Below are 22,760 nucleotides of genomic sequence, written 5' to 3'. Positions count from 1 at the left end.
AAGAAGTGAAATCTGCCACGGTGAAATACTATCATATTCTGTTGGATCATCCTGATTATTTTTTGATGGAATGAGTCAGCAGAGGCTAGAATCATAGTGCATTAACCTCTCCTGTCTCACTCTTCCCATACTCCCAGTTTCTTGGAGAGCTTTTAGACAAATTTGAACAGGCTAAAATGACAGTTTTGGGATTGCAGCAGCTGTTTGAACTGTCTCAGTACAGTGTCTTATCTAAAGTTGGCTGTGACTATTTAATACCAGTGACTCTGTGATGCTGAATTACTTTTTCATCTTTTCCTCTCACCTTTTACTTTGATTTTTGGATGAAAACATTGACCTCTTTAGTTTACTGTTGTTAGGTGGAGTGAGTTCAAGATACTAAGCAACCAAGGGGGTTGAGTTTAGGAATGTTTTCAAAATAACTATAAAATATGAAATTTATGTTATCCACAATATGTTGGAGGTCAGTTCGCCCTCAAAACATAATGTCTGACAATTGTGCTTTCTTAGTGTGGGTTAGAAAAAGAATATAGTAGACTTAAGAAAACATCATAATTTAAGAAGTGACACATTTCAACAAAGACATAAAACTGTAGGCAGTACAGAAAAGAAGCAAAACCTTAGGAAACCATTACTTCATTAGGACAAATATTTTATGTCTTTTAAAAGACTCCTTATTAAAAAGGGTGAGCTCTAGACTTTCATGTTTGCATGAAATCATAAATCTGCCATTTGAGAACAAGAAGTTCTTCTTTCTATGGATAAATTGATTTTTATTACAGCTTCATCAAATTCTTTTAAAATACTTAATCTGAGTATATGGGTAAGAGTCGGCACACAGTTATTCTTAGTCTTTTGTTTTACAAGTGGAGTGGTCGAGCCAGTTAGGAAAGTCAGCACCATCAGTCAGTATGCAATCTGCTGTGAGGCATTAAAAGAAGTGAAAAAGAGCTCATTTCCCTACTATTAGCAGGAACGTGTACTTTGAGGAACCCCTTGCATAAAAAATATACAAATATACTCTCTTATTTTCCACTTTGCTTAGCTTCTGTAGCTCTTTCTTCATTATGCCTTCAGGCAGCCAGGGGATTCCAGATGGTGAGGGAAGGACTTAGTTTTTGACCAAGGAAATTCTGGGCTTATTTTCTCCATGATGGAGCTGGTAGAGCTCTGTACCCCATGGGGAAACTCAAGACTTTTAAACAAAGGGGAAGACGGGCAATTCCTGTTTAGCTTTGGAAAACTATAAAATTGCACTCCCTATCAATCTCTTTGTATTTAAGGAGAGAATTTTTGTGATTATGCATGAGGGAAAAAGAAAGAGACAGGAAGGGAGTGGGGAAAGGTTAGGCTTTCATCACATTTTCTGGGTCTCCCAATTCATTTAGCCTTATCTGTGTCTTGTAGATTGCAAGCTCTTAGGTGCCATGACTGTTTTTATGTATGCCTTTAATGGGCTATCACTGGTGTACAGCAGATAACTAGTTACAAATTGTTGGGGTTTTCCAAGGAAACCATTTTTACTCTCCCCTCCCCCCCCAAAATGCTGAGAAACTAAAACTGTTTGCATAAAAATGTCAGTTTCAGTAAAACTCCTGATGAATAAAACTTTGGGGAAAATAGTTCAAAATCATCTAAACATGCTGTTCTTACATTTTCTAAACAGAAAGTTCATTATTCAGTTCAGAACTACTTTCATTTTTAAAGTTCAATAAGCTCCTAATGAAACATTTTATTACAGTTTATAAAATCTTGAAATAATCCAGATGATTTTTTTTTCCAAAAAAACTTGCTCCAAAGCATTTTGTTATTGTTACTGGTTTACAAACATTGTGAGGTTTTGGCTATAACCAGTAAGATCATTTTGCATGCAGCTCTGCCAAATAGTGATTAATTTCCCCATTGTGCTAAGCTTTGAGGATGGTGGGAAAATAATTAAAATAAGAGCTAGATTATTTTGCTTTGTTTTTTAGAATTTATACTTGGGGAAGAAATAAAACTCATGTTGCATGCATCACTTTACTGTTAAAATTTTCATCATGAATTATATTCATTGTTTCTACTGTTTTTTAATTCATGTATCTGCTTTGTGTTCCTTTGTGAAAAAGTCAAAAATCAACATTTAAGGCCACTACACTTGTTGATCAAACTACTCTTCTATTTCTGAAGTTTACCTGCAGCCTCTCTGTTAGCCTACATAAGGATTCCTGAAATTTTCACTTAAAATTGCTCTGTATAAAAAGCGCCTTTTTACCTAAAATTATTTTGAAACAGAGAGCAGAACTGAGAAACGCTGGAAGGAATAAGGAAACCTGCCTGGTGTTAAAGACTTACAGCTAAAAAGGAAATGTGCAGAATGGTATAAAGAAAAAAGAACATAAACCTTTGCAGTCAGTCCTTTCTTTCATTCTAATGAGGCATTCTTGTGTGCTTTTCTGCTGCCTTGATAAAATGAAAGATAGAAAAAAGGAACATGATGAGACAGTGACTGGTGAGATAGTAGGGGCAGGTAAAAAAATTGTGGATAACATTGGTTAGATATAGAACTGATAGCAAGAAAAATGTTTCTTAATTTAATTAGAAATAAAGACGGTGAAGAACCATAATGAAATAAATTATATTCTTGTAACAAGGTGCTGTATAGACAAGGAACATCATAACATGTAAATTCAAATGTTACTGCTTACAGAACATACATACATTTTGTATTCATTTTTAGAAGTGGCATAGTGGCAGTGTGTGATTTATTCCAGGAACAAGGAAATGTGTCTCCTGCTGAACTGCCAGCACTGTTTCTGTCAGTATCTCTGTGTTGCTTGGACTTCTCCCATTCCCGTACAGACTTGGTTAGGTATTGGATAGCTTCTGAGAACTGACTTAAGCCCTGCAGAATGTAGTTTAGCTCCATACTAGCAGGGGGTATCCTACAGTACTGCAGTACTGTTTGTTCTGTTTAGGAGGCGCTAATTCATATTTATTCCTAAATCTATATCATTCGACAGTTATAAAAATTATTTTAATTAACTACCCTATATGTGGGATATATGAAAAGCAGGCTACAATGTTACTGCTTGTTTCTAGGTCAAATCTTTCTGGGCTATTCTTTTTGGGCTATTCTTTTTTGTTTCTCCTTTATTTTTACTGCTATCCAGGCAGTTTTCAAAAATAAATGCTTCCATTCTCACCTGTTGAGATTCTGGTTCACATTTTAATTTTCACGATGTAAAGACTCATAAGTACATGAGCAATTACTCAAATTTGCTAGTCATAGTCAGAGATTAATTACAAAACACAGGTTCACAACAATGAGCTTGCCAAAATCTATCAAACATCGATCCCTTTTCATGTCAGCAAATATGGAAATGAAAAGGATAAAGGAAAGCTTCAACTGAAGAGCAGTTGGAACCTGTTGTGTTTCATTCACCTCAACAGATTGGCAAAACATTGTAATGATGAGTCCACCCTTTATTTACAGTATACACAATTCGTGACAGTGGTTTTTATAACTCTGAAAATTACACTTAATAAATATGAGAAGATACAGGTTTTCTTGATTACTTAAACCTAAATGTTTATTCAAGCTTTCATGAGAAGTTTCTCTTAATTTAAACAGAACTAGGGCAGCTGAATGGATGCCATTTTTTTTGATGTGGACTCAGTACATATGAAACAAGTCTTAATAACATCTACACTCATTTAACTGGTAAATGTAATCTACAGAGGCTTTGCCTCATGGTTTGCCTATTGCAATCAGAATGAAACTCTAGTTGACTTTTCATAGTTGGATTATATTTAAGGGTTTTATCCTTCATTTTGTGTAATAAAATGATTTCTGGTTTTAATTAAAAAAAATCAGAAGAAACGTGTGTAAATATTGCTGCTGTAGTTCAGAGCAATGAGGTATTACTTGTATTTTCCCTTTTGGTGTTGATATTATGTAGAAGTTGGAGACACTAACACATTGTGGATATTGTTGCTGAGAAGTAGAAGGGAAAAAGATAGTCTTGAAACACAGCCTGTGAGATGGCACAAAGCCAACACACTGAAAAATGGCAAACGTCACATTTAACAGCTGGACGCAGAAATATTTCTCTTTAATTTGGAAGGAGAAAATTTTTTTCACAGCAGGGCACTCTCAAAAGAGCACAACATCAAAGAGGGTGGGTCTCCCCAGTCAAATATCATCTGGCTCCAGTGATGGAGCAAAATGAATGAACTGTCAGGACTTTTTTCCAGTGTGTATGTTTTTGCCAAGTGAAAAGTAAAAGGTTCAGTGGCTTGTTCTGATCGCAGACCAAATCCTGATAATGGAAAGCTGATTCCTTAAAGTCTTCCTCTGATCAGCTGACAGGCAATGTCTGAAGAAGACCCCAGATTGATTGATAGTCCACTTTGTATTGATGGCCCCTGCCACCCTTAGAGATAAGTGAGATATGCCAAATGCTTAACAGCTCTGGAGGGCTCCTGTGATTGTGACTCAAGCAATGTTCTAATCTAATGTTATAATCCTAACAGAAACAAACTATCTTCCAAAGAAACTGAACATGAGACTTACCAATACCAGACCTGCACTCTGGCAAAAATAAATAAATAAATAAATAATAAAAAAATTTCACCACCAGAGAATCATTTCACATTCTTCAACATGTGTCAACTAGAAATATCAGTGTTACACTTTAATGCACCCTTTTCATCTGCTTTTTGACTCTGACTTCAGCTCTGAAGTAGTTGCACCCTAAATATCCTAAATATCACCATGCTGTGTTTCTGAGAATCCTATAATCTAACAAATTTGAAGAAATAATACAGCACAAACATTTTTCAATATAAAAATATAGTGGCACAGTTTGTACAGCCATTACTCATTTGTTTTATGAGGAATCTCAAGCATAGTTTATCATATACTTTCTTGACCTTTTAATCATCATCTGGGGAACTTAGCATTCCAGACATTCCAAAATATTCCAAACTAAAAATATCAGTGTGCCTCATTATTTAAAACTCACAAAGGAGTTAAGTATATTTTCTAAAATATGTCATTTTAACTCATTTATGGTGAGTCTTAATGATCTCAAAAATGGAACATTTAAAAAATAACAGAAAGAGTTATCTGTGAATTCTCTGTTGTACTAGTAAATGGATTCTCTGTTGCCATAGATGTTCTACTTTTGCATGTAAAGGCAGTCTCTACCCATATTTGCGTGAAATATTAGAGTGAAAGTAAACAAATGGTACACACATATATGAACAAAAGAAAAAAATAATTATCAAAATCCCTGTTTTCTACAGCTGGAGGATCAAGACACAGGGTTTAAGTACTTACAGTAAGTCATGTGAAAAGCTTTTTTCAGAGCAGGAACTCAAACCAGACATCTGCAGAGTAATTCCAGTGTCTGATCGGAGGTTCTTAATGCCATTTTAGATCCTGGAAAGTATCTAAGACATCCACACATGACTGACAGGTAAGGTACAGAACATAGCAGGACATGCCTGCCTTCTGGAGCAGTTGCTGCAGGCTCAGCAGGATACCCAGGGCCATCAGAAACAGCAGTGAGACCTTGTGCTTAGACACCTGAATACCTCTGTCACAGCAAAGTAATGATCTTGAAATTGCTTGAAAGTGAGGTGACTTGTGGAAGGGCTTTAATTTCAGGACTTTAAAAAAAGTTGTTTTTCTTTTTTTGTTTTTTTTTTTTTTTTTACAAGTAACTCATTTTTGCTAGTTTTACTACAGGATTGAGAATGTGTCTGTGCTTGAGAAGCTAAGTACTTATCTAAACCAGTCCGTAAAAAAGCCTAAGTGTTAGTCTAAGTACTAGAGCTTTAAGAAATCCTGAAGGTAAAGAAAATAAGGAGAAGCTCCAAGTACTTCAACAAACTTTGTGCTTTTCTACAAACAAAATCCTTAACGTAGCCAGCTTCATAGTGTTAAATGATAGCTGTGCCATGTGTTCTATGTATAACACTTTAGTATGTCTAAAAGTGTCACTAAGCACTGAGGCTGGGATTTATAAATCTAAATTCTGCTACCTGCCTGGAAATGCTAATTTGCACATAGACATAGTTTCATGCACCATGCTGTGAAAACACAATCTGGAAACATGTTTTGGAAATGTACTCAGCAGAAATTACAGGAGTAAAGACTCCAAAGTGGTGCTTTCCCTGTCCCATCAGCCTTTTCTTGGTAAGTAGTAAGGTAAGCCCTGAGGCACAATTGAACAAAGAATCTTCCTCACTCTCCTTACTACTTCAGTTCTTTTTGTGTATTAGAACCAGGGCTGTTTAGAATAACTTCCAGTCTTTTGATCCTGAGTGATTTTTCTAAGGTCACTGGGTAATCAGTGAGTCAACTTCAGAGATATATACCACTCGTGTGTTTCAGCCACATTGCCTAGCTTGATGCTGAATGATGAAATCTGCCAAAACTTGTTTTTATACATCCTGCTTTGAGGTGTTGTCCTCTGTCACGTTATGTTGTGGTTAGTTATTTTGCTCTTTTAATTCTTTGCCCAGCTGGATGGGTGTATTGACTATATGGAAATAGGCTGAAAGAATATCTCAGCTGAAAGACAGAGGACCTTTCTTGGTTGCTTGTAAGAGAATGAAAAACTATGAAACAAATGTTTTTAAATGTTACTTTATGATGCTTAAAGGTTTTGAGAAACAGCAAGAAAAAGGCCAAAGCTCTGTCACTACCTCCAAAGGAATTAAATCAACTGCTGTTTTCCTTCCTTCCTTCCTTCCTTCCTTCCTTCCTTCCTTCCTTCCTTCCTTCCTTCCTTCCTTCCTTCCTTCCTTCCTTCCTTCCTTCCTTCCTTCCTTCCTTCCTTCCTTCCTTCCTTCCTTCCTTCCTTCCTTCCTTCCTTCCTTCCTTCCTTCCTCCTAGCTTTCTCTTCTCTTCTCTTCTCTTCTCTTCTCTTCTCTTCTCTTCTCTTCTTTCTCTTCTCTTCTCTTCTCTTCTCTTCTCTTCTCTTCTCTTCTCTTCTCTTCTCTTCTCTTCTCTTCTCTTCTCTTCTCTTCTCTTCTCTTCTCTTCTCTTCTCTTCTCTTCTCTTCTCTTCTCTTCTCTTCTCTTCTCTTCTCTTCTCTTCTCTTCTCTTCTCTTCTCTTCTCTTCTCTTCTCTTCTCTCTTCTCTTCTCTTCTCTTCTCTTCTCTTCTCTTCTCTTCTCTTCTCTTCTCTTCTCTTCTCTTCTCTTCTCTTCTCTTCTCTTCTCTTCTCTTCTCTTCTCTTCTCTTCTCTCTTCCTAATCCAGCTTTGATCATTTGCCTTTCTGTTTTTAAACCATCATTTTCTTTTTAGTCTGTTCCCCCCCCCCCAAATTGGCAACACTTTTTCTTTCCATGCTCTGTGCTGGATATAAACGAGTCTGCAGAGAACAATCTAGGTCTGTTGCCTCCCCATGTTGTTCTGCAACCAGCTCTGCCTGGGAGTGCAGCACAGTAAGCAGGATGGGAATACCAATTACAAGCAAAAGAATGACCTTTGACCAGAGTACCACTGCTTTTTCTGTCGTATACTAGAACTGTCAAAAGGGTGCAAAAGCACACTCAGAAGAGGCCATGGTACATCAGCAGATGCTTCAGGAGCAAGCATTGCTCCTTTACAGGCCTGTCTGCATGGGAACATTTCCAACTTCACATGCACATTTTCTGCCTTGTCTTCCCTTTTTGCCCTGATGCTGGGTAACTCTGTTCTGTGTTATGTGTAATTCTCCCCTACTCTAGGACAAATACAGGTTAGTGTCCAAACAAACTGTTGAGACTTTTCTTTAAAAAATAATAAAATCAAGTCTGCATAATCAGCAGTGCGTTGCTCTCATGACACTTTCTGGAATAAGGCCCCAATCCTCCAACTGCTTTCACAGATGCTTGATTTCACACACGAGTAGTCCCATTGAGATCAATGGGTCTACAACATGTGCGTAAGTGTTTGCTGGACTGGGGTCTAAGTGAGAGATGAAGACTTTCACCTAGCACAGACAGTTCAAAACAATGTTTATAGTTTCATATGCTATAATCCTTTGAGAAACATTAAATCTAAATAGTTTTTAATATTAGTTGGCAAGTATTCTCTTCTATAAAGTTTGCTAGATGATGCCTGCTAGATTAAAGAGAAGAAACATTAAGCAGATATTATGAGATGTACACGCCATATCAGATATGGCTAATTCTGCAAAATTGCTTTGAATAGTGTGAGCCGTTAAAGATCATTGGCTGTCAGGATACATTTCTGTGCATTTTCACAGAGGTGTTGCATCTCAGGGAGTGCATTGCCAACAAATGTTGGAGAACATTTTACTCTGATTTTGACCAGTGAGGCCTCCTGAAGTTTCCTCCTTGATCACTTATTTCAGACCTCTATTCTGTTTACAGTTTATAGCCATTCAGAATGCTTTAGTGTAGAAAAGAACATTTGGAAATCTTTGTGTTAATTCAAAGTATAAAGAAATTGACATGATTTTACATGCAATATAAAAATTTCAAAACCCAAACCATTGTTTATGTGAGCTGCTCCATTTTCTAAATGGCAACAAAATATTATACAGTTATTTAAAAATAAAAAAATTAAGTACTTCAAAGTAAGTAAGTAGTTATTGACATATTTATACACATTCTGTAGTAACTAGCTTTCATGATCTACAATAGTGATAATGTTCTTATTTCATCATAAGCCAACAAGATTAGATGTTATCTGCATCACAGATACATATATTTTTATACATATTTATATATATCAGTCCATAGAGAATCTGAAGCCATAGTTTGTGTCAAAACAAATCAGTTGGTATTATCAAGCAACAGAATATATAAAAATTTACAACCAATGGCTTTCTGAAACAACATCTGTACGGATGAATAAGAGAACATTCCAAACATTTCCACTTATAGTAAAATGAGATTGTTGACATGTATACTACTATCTTTCATACTGGTTTTATGTGTGTAGTTGGCTGTTACAGATTTAATAATATTTATTAGGCATCAAAGTTAGAGTTATCGCAATGCGATGAATAGTTATTTCTTTATATTGGCTAAGAATAATTTGATTGTTTATTGTACAGGTAATATAAAATACAGTATGTCATTCACAAAGTGTTCCAGTCTTTAAGATATGATCTTTGTAAAGGATGTGATTATATGATGTTATTATTACCTATCAACATCAGTGTTTCTTTTTAGTTAAGCTGTATTTGGAGAATTTTCTGTGCATTGCTATTTGCTTCTGATTTTCATTATATCTCTCATTTTTTAATAAAGGCAGACTAAGAATTATTCCTCACATATTTGCTAAATGGCCTGGCTTAGTCACCAAACTAATGAATTAAAGGAGAAAGTTGTGATAGTTAAATGCATCTACACAGCTTTCTCATTCAGTTTGTAACCTTGAGAAGATGCATATTCAGAAGGGCCCTCCTACTCTGAATCAGATGCTCAGCTCCTAACATTCAAAGTATTTAAAGTCTAAAAGCATTTGTTATTTAGACTACTGTTATTATTAAACAGGAATCCAGTTGTTGTTTGATTTTCAGTCTGAACTACGCTCCTTAGCTGTAATCTGTTCAGGAAAGTTTTCTGTTTGCCTCCTCTTTTTCAGTTCCTGCAACATCTTACGAACTTTTCAAATTTTCTGGATAAGATCCTTTGACAGTGTGTTGATTTCAAAGGGAGCTGAGCACCAATGTACTACACAGAATCCAATCTAAACAACTAACTTATCAAGCCATGCATGTAATCCAGTTTGTTTTCAGTATGACATGATTAGAAATGCTAACAAATAAATACATACATGTCATAATAAACACTAATGCCCATTGGCATTTTGCTTAAGATTTGCTGCCTTAGGCAAGCAATTACTGAATTTTACTATGCACTTACAGATGTGAATCTCAGAGCTTGTCAGAAAAGTGACTGTTATTTTTTCTGCTTTAAAAAAGAGAAGACCTTCCTTGTCATTTGTAAGTAAGTCAGCTGTTAGATCTCCCTTCTACCAATAATATGACTGAATGTTGTCTCCCAATCTATCAGAGTATATATGTATTCAACTTACAGAATACTCTATAGCATAGGTTGTATACAGTGCTGGAGAGAAACTGAAAACAAACACAAACAAACAAACAAACCACCAGCACTACCAACTAAAAGAAACGCCAGTTTTCTTCAAAGGAAATAAACAGGGGAACCAGCTGAAAAAGGACCATGTAGGTAAATAAATCCCATACCTTTTTGCTTGTATCTTTCCGTTCCAAAAGTCAAAGTGAAAAAAAAAGACAGGGAAACATGGCCTGAGTGGTTGAGCCACTGTAGACCTTAAGAAGGGTATTGGATTCCAAGGTTTAAGGTGCATCATAAAAATTGGCCTTCAGTTGATGGGTCTTGCTGGCTCTAAAAAGAGGATGTATGGAGGGCTGCCCACCTCCTACAGAGTGGTAGTTCCATACCACTGTTTAACAAAGACTGCACTTTTTGGCATTATTTTAACCTCTTTTGGTATACAGTTATCTGTAGTGGATATTGTAGTGCTGTTATATCAAAAACATGGGTTCACAGTAATGACATTTGCACCATGTAGAGATTATCCAGATTTGATGTCCAAGCTAGCACAGAAAAACTTTCACTGTTGCTTTGGTTTGTAGGTTCCTACCTTGTTTCTGAAAGAATATAGCTTGGATGCGTGCTTACGTATCTGACATGTCAAACTGTTTAATCACAACCTTCTTCTGTGTATTTCCAGTTGTTTATCCATGCTTTTTAACAGAGTAACTGATGATTTAAGAAAGGTACGTACTCACCACAAGCAGTCCTTGCTGTCCTGACTCTTCCCACTGAAGTCAAAGGTAGTCTCCCTGCTTGTGGGAGAAGGCAGCTAATGTAGAATGATTTGAAAATCCTGTGACCTTATGCATGTGATGTCAATAAGAATAGCAATGAACAGCGAAAAGCAAGATCCTCGACTAATGGTAAGAATTAATTCTTGCTTGTTTTGTGGTTTTCTTCACATTTCTTTTGATGTCTTGCAACATGAAAAACTATTCTAATAGCTAGTTTTAGAATACAAATGTACATACAAAGAAAAAAATCCACTTCAGGACCAGTCTTTTCTCTCTCTGCCTGCAAGGAAAATGAGAGGTCAATTAAGTTGTATGCTAATACCTTTTTTATTTGACTAAATGGAAAAATAAAATGCAGGCAGAATTTCAAAAGACACAATCCTTCACCAGGCCATGGAAAGAGAACAAAGGAAAGCAGCAGATACAGAGGAAAGAACTCCAATGAACTGACCATGTTTCCTCTCCCTGTCTCTTCTGTTAAATTGTTTTTAAGTGCTTCACAGCTTGGCTTTCTCTGTGGCTGTACTATTATACTCAGGCTCCTTTATTCTAAAATTCTGTGGTGTCTATACCAGCAAATGGTACAATAGTCTTTAGCATTGGGATTTTATTTGTCCCATCTGTCCAGCTGAGGCAAGAAGCAATACTGTCTCAGCATTGAATTGAGAGTTCTCAGAAGGTTCATTATTCATTTATCTCTTATACAACTTAAATCTTACATGGTCCTACGTAGACTTAGCATGTTGCCAGTTTGAGAGAAGTTCTAGTAAGTGGTGTTTATTTTGTTAGTAATAGCTGTTAACAGATTTTAGAACATCACTTAATGTGAGATGCTGCATGCTTTAGAAAATATATTATTAATGTCATTATGTATTGCTATCATCTTCAGCATTATAAGTTTCAGCATCTACAGCTTCCAACTAATTATCGGTAATCAATCCAATAAGTAATAAATCCAGTCCTTCATAGGAAGGACTTATTCCCTTGGATTTGTATGTGGTTGCTGTTAGAAGAGGAACTTTACTAGTGTTGGTACATTGGCATCCTAACTACTTTTTCCCCATGTAATCCAGTTGGCATGCATATGTCAAGAATAGCAGTGTCAACTTGTAAGAAATATGGTATACTCCATGCACTTCTGTATCTATAGCTTGAATACTGACTAAACCGGTGTTGGTATGGAGTGGAATAGATATATACATACACATATATAGAGAATATATATATATATAACGTATATAATATTATAAAATATATATATATGGAATAGATATATACATACATGTATATAAATATATAAACGATTTTTGTTGTGCTGGATGCACTTAGGAGTTACTTTCTTGGAAAATGATGTTGGTTTTGCTGTATTCTGAAGTCAAAATTAAAACTGTGAAATAATAATATATTTCACATTCTGAGTCTCTAGGTATGTAACATATCTGTAATCTAATAATAAGTAGTCAAACACTACTAAAAAGATAATTAATTAGATGTGAATTATTCAGGAGGAACATAAGGAATGTCAAACAAGAAAGTGGGTGCAGTTCTCTTTTATCAAACTCTGGTCTCCATCAGTAGACTGGTGCACTACTCAAAACTCTAACAGACCATAAACTAGATATCTTAACACTTTGAAACATTTCAAGCAAAAGCAAAAACAAAACTAACAAATAATAAAGAACCCTTAATATTAGACAAAAACAAAAACAAACAAACAAACAAAAAAAACACTAACAATTATTTGTGGTCAGAAGAGGGAAAAGGTCCTGTAAGTAGATTAGGTAATGGTTCCAGGTGTAATCAAAGCAGAAAAACGTAGCAACTAATTTTTATTCCACTGTTCAGATTAATGAGTGTTGTGAGATACATGCATTCTCCACAAGAAGTTGAGGAAACAATATTTTATTTTGACATGATGCTCCTGCAATATATTAAAGTTATGCCAAAGTGGATGGAAGTAGTGATCTAATGAGGAAGTCAAAAATTTTCAGTAAATTCTGTTTACCACAGGATTCTAAAGTTTTTGTTGTTGTTGTACTGTTTTGTTTTAATAGCTACTGTAAGTGTTTAAATATGTATGGATGTGTAATGCCGATACAGGTGAATATATTTGCTATAATGTCCAGGTTCACACACTGTGCTATGGGTTTACTTTTTCTCTGTTATAGCAAGACATATTTCACTCTACTCCTTCATGATGGCTTCTTCAGGCTTCTTCATATTGTATTTGCCAGATTTAGACAAATCTAAAATGACTAAGAACTGGTGCAAAATGGTAATATGAGTAATAATAACCACAATAGTTAAGTATTTCCTGATACCAGGAAAGTATTTTCTGAACCAGGCTTATGCAATTTGACAAACAGATACAATGTGGAATTGCTATTTTCCTTTTAGTGTTAGGGTGTCTACAGGTGGGTTTTCATTTTTGTAACAGTGGTGATAAGAATGCTGTGGGGTGAATTCTGACACTGCACCTTTACTTGCAATGTCAGTAATATCTCCCTGAGAAAGGACACAGCATAGTGTCACAGATGCAAGAGAACATGCAAGAATAAAGCTTTTAGAAACACCTAGTCCTGCAAGATATTTAGATGAAGACATTCTCGGCAACTTTTGTAGCATCTTTTGTCACTTCCACTGCAGTTGATTCAAGGTGAAAGAAAGGGTGATTATGACTCCCAGTTGTGGAAAGCAGAGTTATTGAATGTTTACTTTGTTATTCCAGTCTTCTTCAGCAGAAATCACTGTTCTGCTACGGAATAATGCAGAGAGTGACAGAAAACTGATCCATAGGCACAGAAAAGAGGATAGAGCAAAATGATCTAGAACCTGCGCTAGACCCATAAGCATTTTTGTAGAGTGGTTCTACCATCCTTGGCACTTCAGGTCAAGGCCTTATAGAGAGAGCTCCAGTTCTGCATATTCATGACAGGTTTTAATTTTTCATGTCAGGTCATGACTGTCCATATACACGAAGTTGTGATTAGGTCCACATGTATCCGGATACACTGTCAGTACTGACTGTGGCTGTCTTTGTCTTCTTGTTTCACAGAATTTGGAGATTAGATGGTATCAACTCTTCATTGATGGGAATTGTTTTTGCCTGACATTAAGCAGTTTATTGTTACATTAGTAAACACCACATAAATGGATAGATAATAAACACTGTGCAAAAACTGTTTGTATAGATATTGCCAAAATGATTGCAGCCAAACACTGTTAGTCATTATTTTTTCCTTCTTTTCCTTCTTGCAGGCTGATTTCCTGTATAACTTTTCAATTTCCATCACAGCTTTTTATTGCTTGGCATATTCTGTTCATATATTCAGTGTGCATTAGCATGTTTACATGAAAACAGGTTCCTGCTGGTAATCAACAAGCTACCACATTTAAAAAATAAACCAAACCACCAGTATTTGTTCACCTCTGAGGGTTCCTTCTGTTTTGCCTGATTTTATGCCACTACTCAGCATCTTGCTTCTCCAGCCCAGGAGTTTCTGGCTTCTTATCACAGTCACTTGGGAGCAAATGATAAAGATCTCTGTAGACATTTGATTTCCCTGTGTCTCATGCCCTAGAGATGAATATACGGCTCCCAAGTACTTCCAGTCTCTCTTGGTCAAGAGCAAAAGCAAGGCTGGCTCCTGAATTTGAAACTGCTGTGTGGAGAATTAAAGAACTACATTCTGCTTCCCATGTATGTCTTTGTATGCATTGTATGCATTTTTAATAATTCAGAAATGTTGAACATATTCACATAATTTCTGAGATTTTTCTCTTAATACTGAAATCAAAATTCAGGCTTGTTAATTTGCTTTCTCTACAAATATTCAATTAAATATAGTAAATATTTCCCCTTTAATTTGCAGAATTAGTACTTTCAAGTAAACAGATTGAGTTAAGCTCATACAATTTCAAAAGGTAAATTATTTTTTGGTGTAGGATTATTATCTAGGAGCAAAAGAGGAGCAAAAGATTAGGTTTGCTTTGGATAATCACCTAATTGTTCGGATGCAACTCTGAAGTTCAACGAAGTAAATGTGTAACACGTAAAAAGCATATGAGACCACGTGCTTGTACTAGGAGTAATGCTTCCTAGACATCATTTTTAATAAAGTCAGAAGGATGGGTGTATACAAAATACATATCTTTACATGTCTAATACTCCAAAGCGACTATATTCTTTGACTTCAGAGGGAGCAACCAGTGCAGAATAGAGACATAGTACTGCCTTTTTTTTTTAAAGAAATTACCCTAACTGACTCTCATGTCCTTAGCAGAAATGTCATATTTAGGAAAACTATGATTCCCTTAGGACTGATTTCTCATTCACTACTTCAAAAAATTATGAGTCTCAAGGGAACTTCTAAAGGCATCTTCAAATCTTTTTCCTTCCAGTCTCATTTTTTTGTGTCTTATGAGTCCTACAGCTCTCTAATGTGCCACATGAGGTTGCTGAAGTACATGTTCTTGCTGCAACTGAGATGTGAAGGAAGGGATACTTGTTTAGGGATCACTATTGCCCCTTGCTCAGATGTTCCAGTGATTTCAATGCAGGCTTTACATCCAGATTTTCTTGTTTATCTGGCAGTTCATTATTTAAGGCCAGCCTGTCAAAGTAGGTTAAATATTCTTTGGGAAACATGGTCACATCTTTGAGACACCACAAACATGTTTAATACAAAAAGATTGGCTTGATAAAAGGAACATGATAAACTTGCATCCCCCAAAATAGTTTTCTGCTGTTCTGCTGTAGATTTCTAAGACCATCAGTATGCAATGACAAATCTCATGGCAATAAATTCCTGGAAAAGGCACAGAGAGACACCAGCACAGCAGTGAAAAAGATTGCCGATGATTTGTTCTAACTACTTGACCTTATGACCTCTTCCCCAGATATATGACCAAGATGGGACACTGCAGCACTTTATTGATGGTGGAGAACCCAGTAAGTCAAGCTGGATGAGGTACATCCGATGTGCAAGGCACTGCGGGGAACAGAACTTAACAGTGGTTCAGTACAGGTAAAGTATGTTTCATTTACTCAATGCAGCAAAAAATCAGACTGTAACTGTCATCCATGTCACCTTTGATTGCAAAGACAGTGGTAGAACTTTTGTGAATATGCCATTCAGGGCAATAGAAAAGCTACAGAGTGTAGTGAGAAGAGGTTTAACTTTGCTTGCCAGAAGTTGAGGCCATTGCAGCAAGCACATCAGGCTGGGCACTCCTGGGTGCCACTTGTGTGCTGATCACACTGCACAAAGCACTCTGCTCGTTTTCAAAAGGTCTGATCAGATGCATGTGTATAAAGCAGTCTTCTGCATTTCCTAAAGGTGTGTGCACTAGGGAAAGGAAACAGCCCCACTGGAAATGAGGTTTTCTGAAAGAGTCAGTCATGAGCCACGTGTGCACCTATGGCTTATCTGCAGAGTGCACCTGCTAGCCATGATTGTTAGTGCTTGTGCCTCTCAGGCTGCTGGATAGAGAAGGTCAAAAGGCAAAGACAATGTAAAGAAATTATGGTACATTTTACTTTATACTTGCAAACAGATCCAGAAAACCTAGACAATGCATTACATAAATACATGATCTCAGCTATAAACAAACCTTTTGTCTCAGAATCAGAAGCAACTGCTTGGCCTTATTAAACATGATAGGAAGTACATCAAAGAGTGGCCTGTGTATGCCAGCCACAGTGAGCAATACTGGTTTTGGCTAGTTGTTTTAGAGAGTGGAGTTTCTTTTTTTTTTTTTTTTTTAAGAAGGAATCTTAAACTTATTTAAAGTATCTTTAAAATTAAAAATAAAACATACAAAAGCAAGCTAAAATGAAATATATATAAAGTTTGATTTTCCCATAGGGTTCCAATTTAGCAATGGTAAAATTTTTCAATTGCATTTTCAGCTTTTTTATTCTCTGGCCAGTTGACTAAATAATGCCACACTTAAAAAAATAACAATCCTATTTATACATTACAAATCTTTTATTATACCCTTAAATATCTGATATTTATAGCTAAAATCCTGTCTGATTTTAAATAAATGCAGTGGATAATGAATAAGGATTGCTGTGATGAAAGAGTATTTTTGTAGGTATCTTGTGAAGTATTTCTCGGTGTGGCAGGGTGTGTGCGTATATATACATAAATATATAAAAATGTGTACATATATATAGATGACAAACCTAAATGGAACATGAACATGAGAAAGTCATTACACATCTGTCAATATTAAGTGGATTTTACAACTTTCCTTTCATGATGGAGTTTTTTACTTAGAGTTCCCTCTGTTGATCTGTTTTTGATTACTTCAGATCTTTATAAAATGAACTACAAAAACACAATTTAAAAAACTGGCATCCATCACAAGTGACTGCATCCAAGTGTAAGAAAATAGAAAAGTTGGACACTGAAAAACCGGCCTAATTTTTATTGTACATGGACGTCCTCCTCACAGAAAGTCAGCTGGTTTAAATTCATTCTGTTATGATTTGTAATATCTAAATGGAATTTTCTTCAAAGTGCTCTTGATTGATTGACCCTTAGCTGAACGTTTTGTTTTTATTTTGAGGCTGACAATAATGTTTGTTGGCATGTGTTCTGCTTCAACTGCGTTGGGACGCCATGAAGCTATCTTTATGAGTCATCCAACCACAATACTAAATACATGTCAGCAAAGGAAATATTATCCGAAAAGGGAAAAATCCCTTTGATGTACTTCAGCATGCAGAGATTTCTGCGAGTTTTGGAAGCTCTGCACGCTTGTAAGGAACGGTGTACGCTTACACTTTTTTTTTCCGGCCTACTCCAAGCCTCACAGACCACCCATTGCTCAAAAACAGTTCTGCTCTTTCAGCGGCGAAGTGTGTCATTTGGTTTTAGCACATTCATTTGCTGGGCTGCTGTGTTTATGTTAAGGGAAGCCAAACTGAGAGATGAAATGTTACAAGGGTGAAGTACAAAGTAGACTCAATTTTTCTCAAGTTAGGAGATACTGGTAATTTATAGCATAGCTCTGATTTTCATTTTTATGTAACAGTGGAAAGAATTAATGAAATGTGCAGTGCTGGGAAGAAAGAGAGAGAAGAAGAGAAGAGGAGGAGGGAAGGAGAGTGAGACACAAAGGGGAGAGTTTTTGTCAGATATTCATAGAACAGTAGGAAAACCATTCTGCTTAGCTAGCAGTGCCCTCCTGAGACAGGGTGGCAGTAAGCGAGGAAAATAACAAGATAAATGAAATTTTTGCAGCTGCTAGTAAAATATTGAGAATCTGCACTTTTTTATTGATCTTTATGATCCTGTTGCCAAGAGCCACTTTGCGGTGACAAAATATGTTGACAAGTGCATATCTCACTGCCATGAAAAATGTGGTAAAGGATTCTCCTTATGTCTGCAGTGTTATACAAGGAACAAATTGCATTGCTACAGCCAATTCTTTATAGAAAGTCTAAATTTAAGGCCTACCAACCCTAAACACTTTTATCTTGAACTTCAGGCTAACGTTTGTAGCAATTCTTCACTGAGAAAACTGGTTGAGGCCTAACATTATTTTATTTATTTATGTACTTATTTGGTATATAGATGTTTTTCTGCCTTACATAAGCTGTTATAAAAAATGGTCATTTCTTGGGACTTTGACGGTACCATTTTGGTAGGTAATCCTTCAGATGGAGTAGACTGTTCTTCTTGTATATATTGAATTTCTATCCATCTCACATAAGGGTATTTTACTGTTCTGTGTGAAGCGTAAGGGAAAAGGCACTACAAACTATAAACATTTTTATTTTATCTTGTGCCTGAATCTAATCTTACACAGTTTTTGTCCCTATGTAAAACCGTTAATGGTAGAAGTATCACTCTCAAGCTATTTACACCAGTGCATGATCAGGATAAGGCTGTAGCTTTTATACTACAGACTTTAGGATTTTTCTTTTTTGGTCTAGGATTATCCACAGTCTTCCCACAGAGTGATGTGATAATGTTTAAGGTAACACTAGTTTATACTTACTCAAGGATCATCAATGTTACCCTCATGTTTCGTACAGAGGAAGAATTCTGTGGTTGTGTGTTCAGATTGACTCAATTTTTTTGCATTTTCCTAAACCAAAGTCTATTTTACCCAATAATCCAAGATCTCTCTTTTTGGTGGCATACTTCTCTAATGAAAGGACACATCATACTATAAAAAAACTCTGGATAAAAGCACTCATTCAAATTAAAAGAACCATCATTTATTTACTCCTAAAATTTATTAACTTCAGCTTAGATAGTAAATGCAAATCTGTTTCAATCGGTTAACTCACTGAACTGTGTACATTGTACAAAATGAACAAGGTGTTGCATTTCTAAAATAATGTTCAAAGGGACATTGTAAGAAAATATCAGTCTTCTCATAAAATCCTAACATTAGTGTAAAGTTGGTATTTAAAACACATTAGTTACAAATTAGTTAAAAGCAATTTGTTAGCTGCACTACAGAAACCTGCCAAAGTCCTTCACTGAGGATAAATTCAGTTTTAAAATATTCAGTAAGCTATTAATTTAGTTATATGCAGAAACGGTTCCAATACCATGGATTTCTATTGTAATACTGTGCATGATAAGAGGAGTGCTCTATTCCTAAATTCAGCATTTTTTCTTTTTCTCTTGATTAGGTCAAATATATTCTACCGGGCTTGTATAGATATCCCACGGGGTACAGAGCTATTGGTGTGGTACAATGACAGCTACACATCTTTCTTTGGAATCCCTCTCCAGTGCATTGCACAAGATGAAAATTGTAAGTTCCTTCTGTATTTCTTCCAGCACAAGCCAGAACTCCTGTTTCATATCTAATCAGTTATATTCCTAGGATATTTTAAGACATATTAAATGAAAGTGGCTATACATTTAAAGTAAGCTTGATGTATACTAAATAAAACTCTGAAGCTGATGCACTTAAGCTACCAACATCACGATATAATTACATAATTAAACTGAGGTGTCTGAAAGTGTGCAGGTCCATGCAGATTTCCCATTACAGCAGCCCCATTTAACTTAGCAGTGTGTGGAATCACTATTCCTTATAAGTGGTTCACTACCAGTAGTATATTCTTAACTGATTTAAGGATAGCTTGGCTTCCTAACCGGTTTTTAACTGATTTAAGAAGAGCTGATTTAATTCTTAACTGATTTAAGAAGAGCTTGATTCTCTCCATTTGTTACAAGACCCTGTCATTGGGTAGCCAAAAGAGTAATGTACTGTAGGCCCATCAGGCCTCTGTTAGCGACTGTTCATTCTGTTGCCCAAGTACCTTTAGAAAAGCTTTGTCTGTGTGACTGTAGAGATGAGTTTCTTACAGTTAAAAGATAAAATTGAGCTCCTCTCAATATAAGTTGAGTGGAAGTAGCCTGAAATGACAATGAACTTCCATTCCATCCTGACCATCCCCATTTTCATTCATACTTGTACCCCTTCTCAATATTTTATTTTACTAGGAATCATCACAAAATTAAGCATAAAACTTATAACACGGGACCCAATTTTTATTGCAATCAAGTGCTGGATACCTTTGTCTATAATGCAATTAGGTGATCCAAGCACACCTTTCAATTTCACTATTTTCATGTGGAATTTGACTAGAAGTTGCATCAAAGACCTTTTTTTTTTTTTTTTTTTTTTTTTTTTTTTTTCTGTTTTGACAGCTATGTATGTCTACATGGTGGAAGAAACCAATAATGGATGCTTGACTGACTTTGGTCTAAAGTGACCCTGTGGTTGCTCACGTATAATCAATTATATATAGGATACATTTTTTCCATTAGGCATTTGGATACTTAAACAGCTATTGTAAGAACTCTCATCTTGTAGCAACTTAAGTAGTGAACCATGGGGCAATAAAACAGTAAGATAGCAGGGATTAAACTGTCAAAAATAAACATCCTTTTCATCTTGAGTTTTCAAATCTGTTGGGCTTGAGAAGAGTTTAAAAGAAATTAAATTACTAGCAGTAATGTTTGCTGATTAAACTCATGCTCTGCAGCGTACAACATAGAAATATTATTTTTTCTGTCATGAGCCAAAGCTTTACAAAACCTTTGTTTGAAAAGCACAGCATTATGGTTAAAATTTATAAATATTGTGACTTGTTATTTTTCTGTGAGAAAAGTTTGAGTTTTTTCTGCAGAGAGAAACTGACACGAGTAGATGAAATTCATCTCCGAGCATGGAGCCAGTTACAGGCTGCTATAAGACTTAAGTACTACTTAAACCCATGAGCATATCTACTGCACAGAAGTATTTTGACTCAGTGGAAAATTTGATCTTATTGCTTCCGTGGACTTCTATGAATAAAATTAAAAGAAAAAAAAAATAAGGGGAAGAAGAAAAAAAAGAAAGGGATCTTTTTCTTCTGTGAGGTTGCTGTGGGAAAATGAAAGTTACCTTACTTGTTCTGAACATTTTTAGAGACATGAAAGATGTCCAGATTATATGTCTGGAAGCTTGTAACAGACAGACCCAAGGATGTAACTCTGCTTAGAAATCAGGTACTCAGATACTCCAAAGAAAAATACAGTAGAAGGGACCTCAACTTAAGTATATAAATTAGCATATAATATTAGGAACATTGTGATTGAGAAAATAAAGTAAAACATAACTTTTTGAAGTAATTGGTATAATATATTACCATAGTGTTAGTTTTTATTACACTTTTATTTTATATTAAATGATGTTAGATTATTCCAATTCATAAATGAAATTTCTCATTAATCTATTATATTAATCATAAATATATTAATCTATTAATCATAAATCTATTGTAATGACTTACCTAAGCAAAAGTGCAGTTTCCAATCACCTGTTTAAATAGGTAGTTTTTATACACATACACAAGTATAAATGCTTTGCGACAGTAACTAAACGTGAACATGTGGAAACATAGACACATGCATACATATAATTTAAAAGTCTCCATTAAAATGTTATGTCGTGAGGTCGAGCATGACAAAATTAGAAAACATGAGAATACACTGGTTGCAGGTGGCCTAAGTTATGCTTTTTTTTTTTTTTTTTTTTTTATTGTTGTTCAATCTCCCATTATCTGACTCAATTTTTTCCATATGACCCTTGCTTCATTCACTGCATGATCTAGATGGTATGGTAGTCAAGGGATGAGGCAGCTGTTCAACTTTCTTCTGTATGTTTGAATTCCTGCCTTCCTTATCATATGATATCCAAATTTAATACTGAACTGCTTCTTTGTGAGAACAGTTTATTGCAACTGTTGCTGAAATAAGCTGTAGCTTGTTCCTATTTTGTAGGTGGGAAATCAATGCACAAAGATATCTATGCCTATACTTCGCATTGTCTCATGGTAATCTGACTGCTATTAGCATTAATCATACAGGTCATGGTGAAGTCACTGGCTTTATATTATGTAGGTTGTTTGACTATTTGTGAGATGTAATAATACTCCTAGTGTCTGAATATTGAAAGGATAAGGAAACTATTGCTTCAGGAGATATGTAAACTCTGTTGTATCTCAAGAAGAGTCTGAACAGAGATTTTTTTCTTCATGCTTTCAAAATTCATGCTTGTCTGTGATATAGCAATTGCACATGCTGACTGCAGCATGAAGAGTCAGGGTATCACAAGTACAGCAGTGCTTTCTTTCACATGACAATCTTGTTGTATAATAAATGTATATCACAGTCAGGTTTCTCTGAGTCCTGTCAGTCTCAGATACCTCTTTGTATGAATTTTCATTCTAGTGTCACAGAATCAGCATCATCCATTCAGATCCCTGTCTTGTTCAAGCCGTTTAAAAAAAAAATAAATAAATTGTTAAAACAGAAGTGTATAATTCTAGTGTGAATAAAATGGAGAATGGGTTGGTTTTTGCTTTGTTTGATTGTGTTTTTGGTTTTTTTTTTGGTTGGTTGGGTG

General features: G+C 35.6%; 1 protein-coding gene across 1 annotated transcript in view; it reads left to right on the top strand.

Annotated features, from left to right (window-relative positions):
- Positions 1 to 22,760, top strand: part of PRDM6 (PR/SET domain 6) — a 76,892-nt gene that overhangs the window by 33,872 nt on the left and 20,260 nt on the right. Inside the window, exons 3-4 of the mRNA XM_068667195.1 lie at positions 15,729 to 15,856; positions 19,489 to 19,613. Of these exons, the coding sequence (XP_068523296.1) occupies positions 15,729 to 15,856; positions 19,489 to 19,613 (253 nt within the window). The remainder of the gene's footprint in view (positions 1 to 15,728; positions 15,857 to 19,488; positions 19,614 to 22,760) is intronic.

This window comes from Anas acuta, chromosome Z (assembly GCF_963932015.1).
Source record: "Anas acuta chromosome Z, bAnaAcu1.1, whole genome shotgun sequence".
NCBI lineage: Eukaryota > Metazoa > Chordata > Aves > Anseriformes > Anatidae > Anas > Anas acuta.
This window is presented reverse-complemented; position numbering and strand designations above follow the sequence as displayed.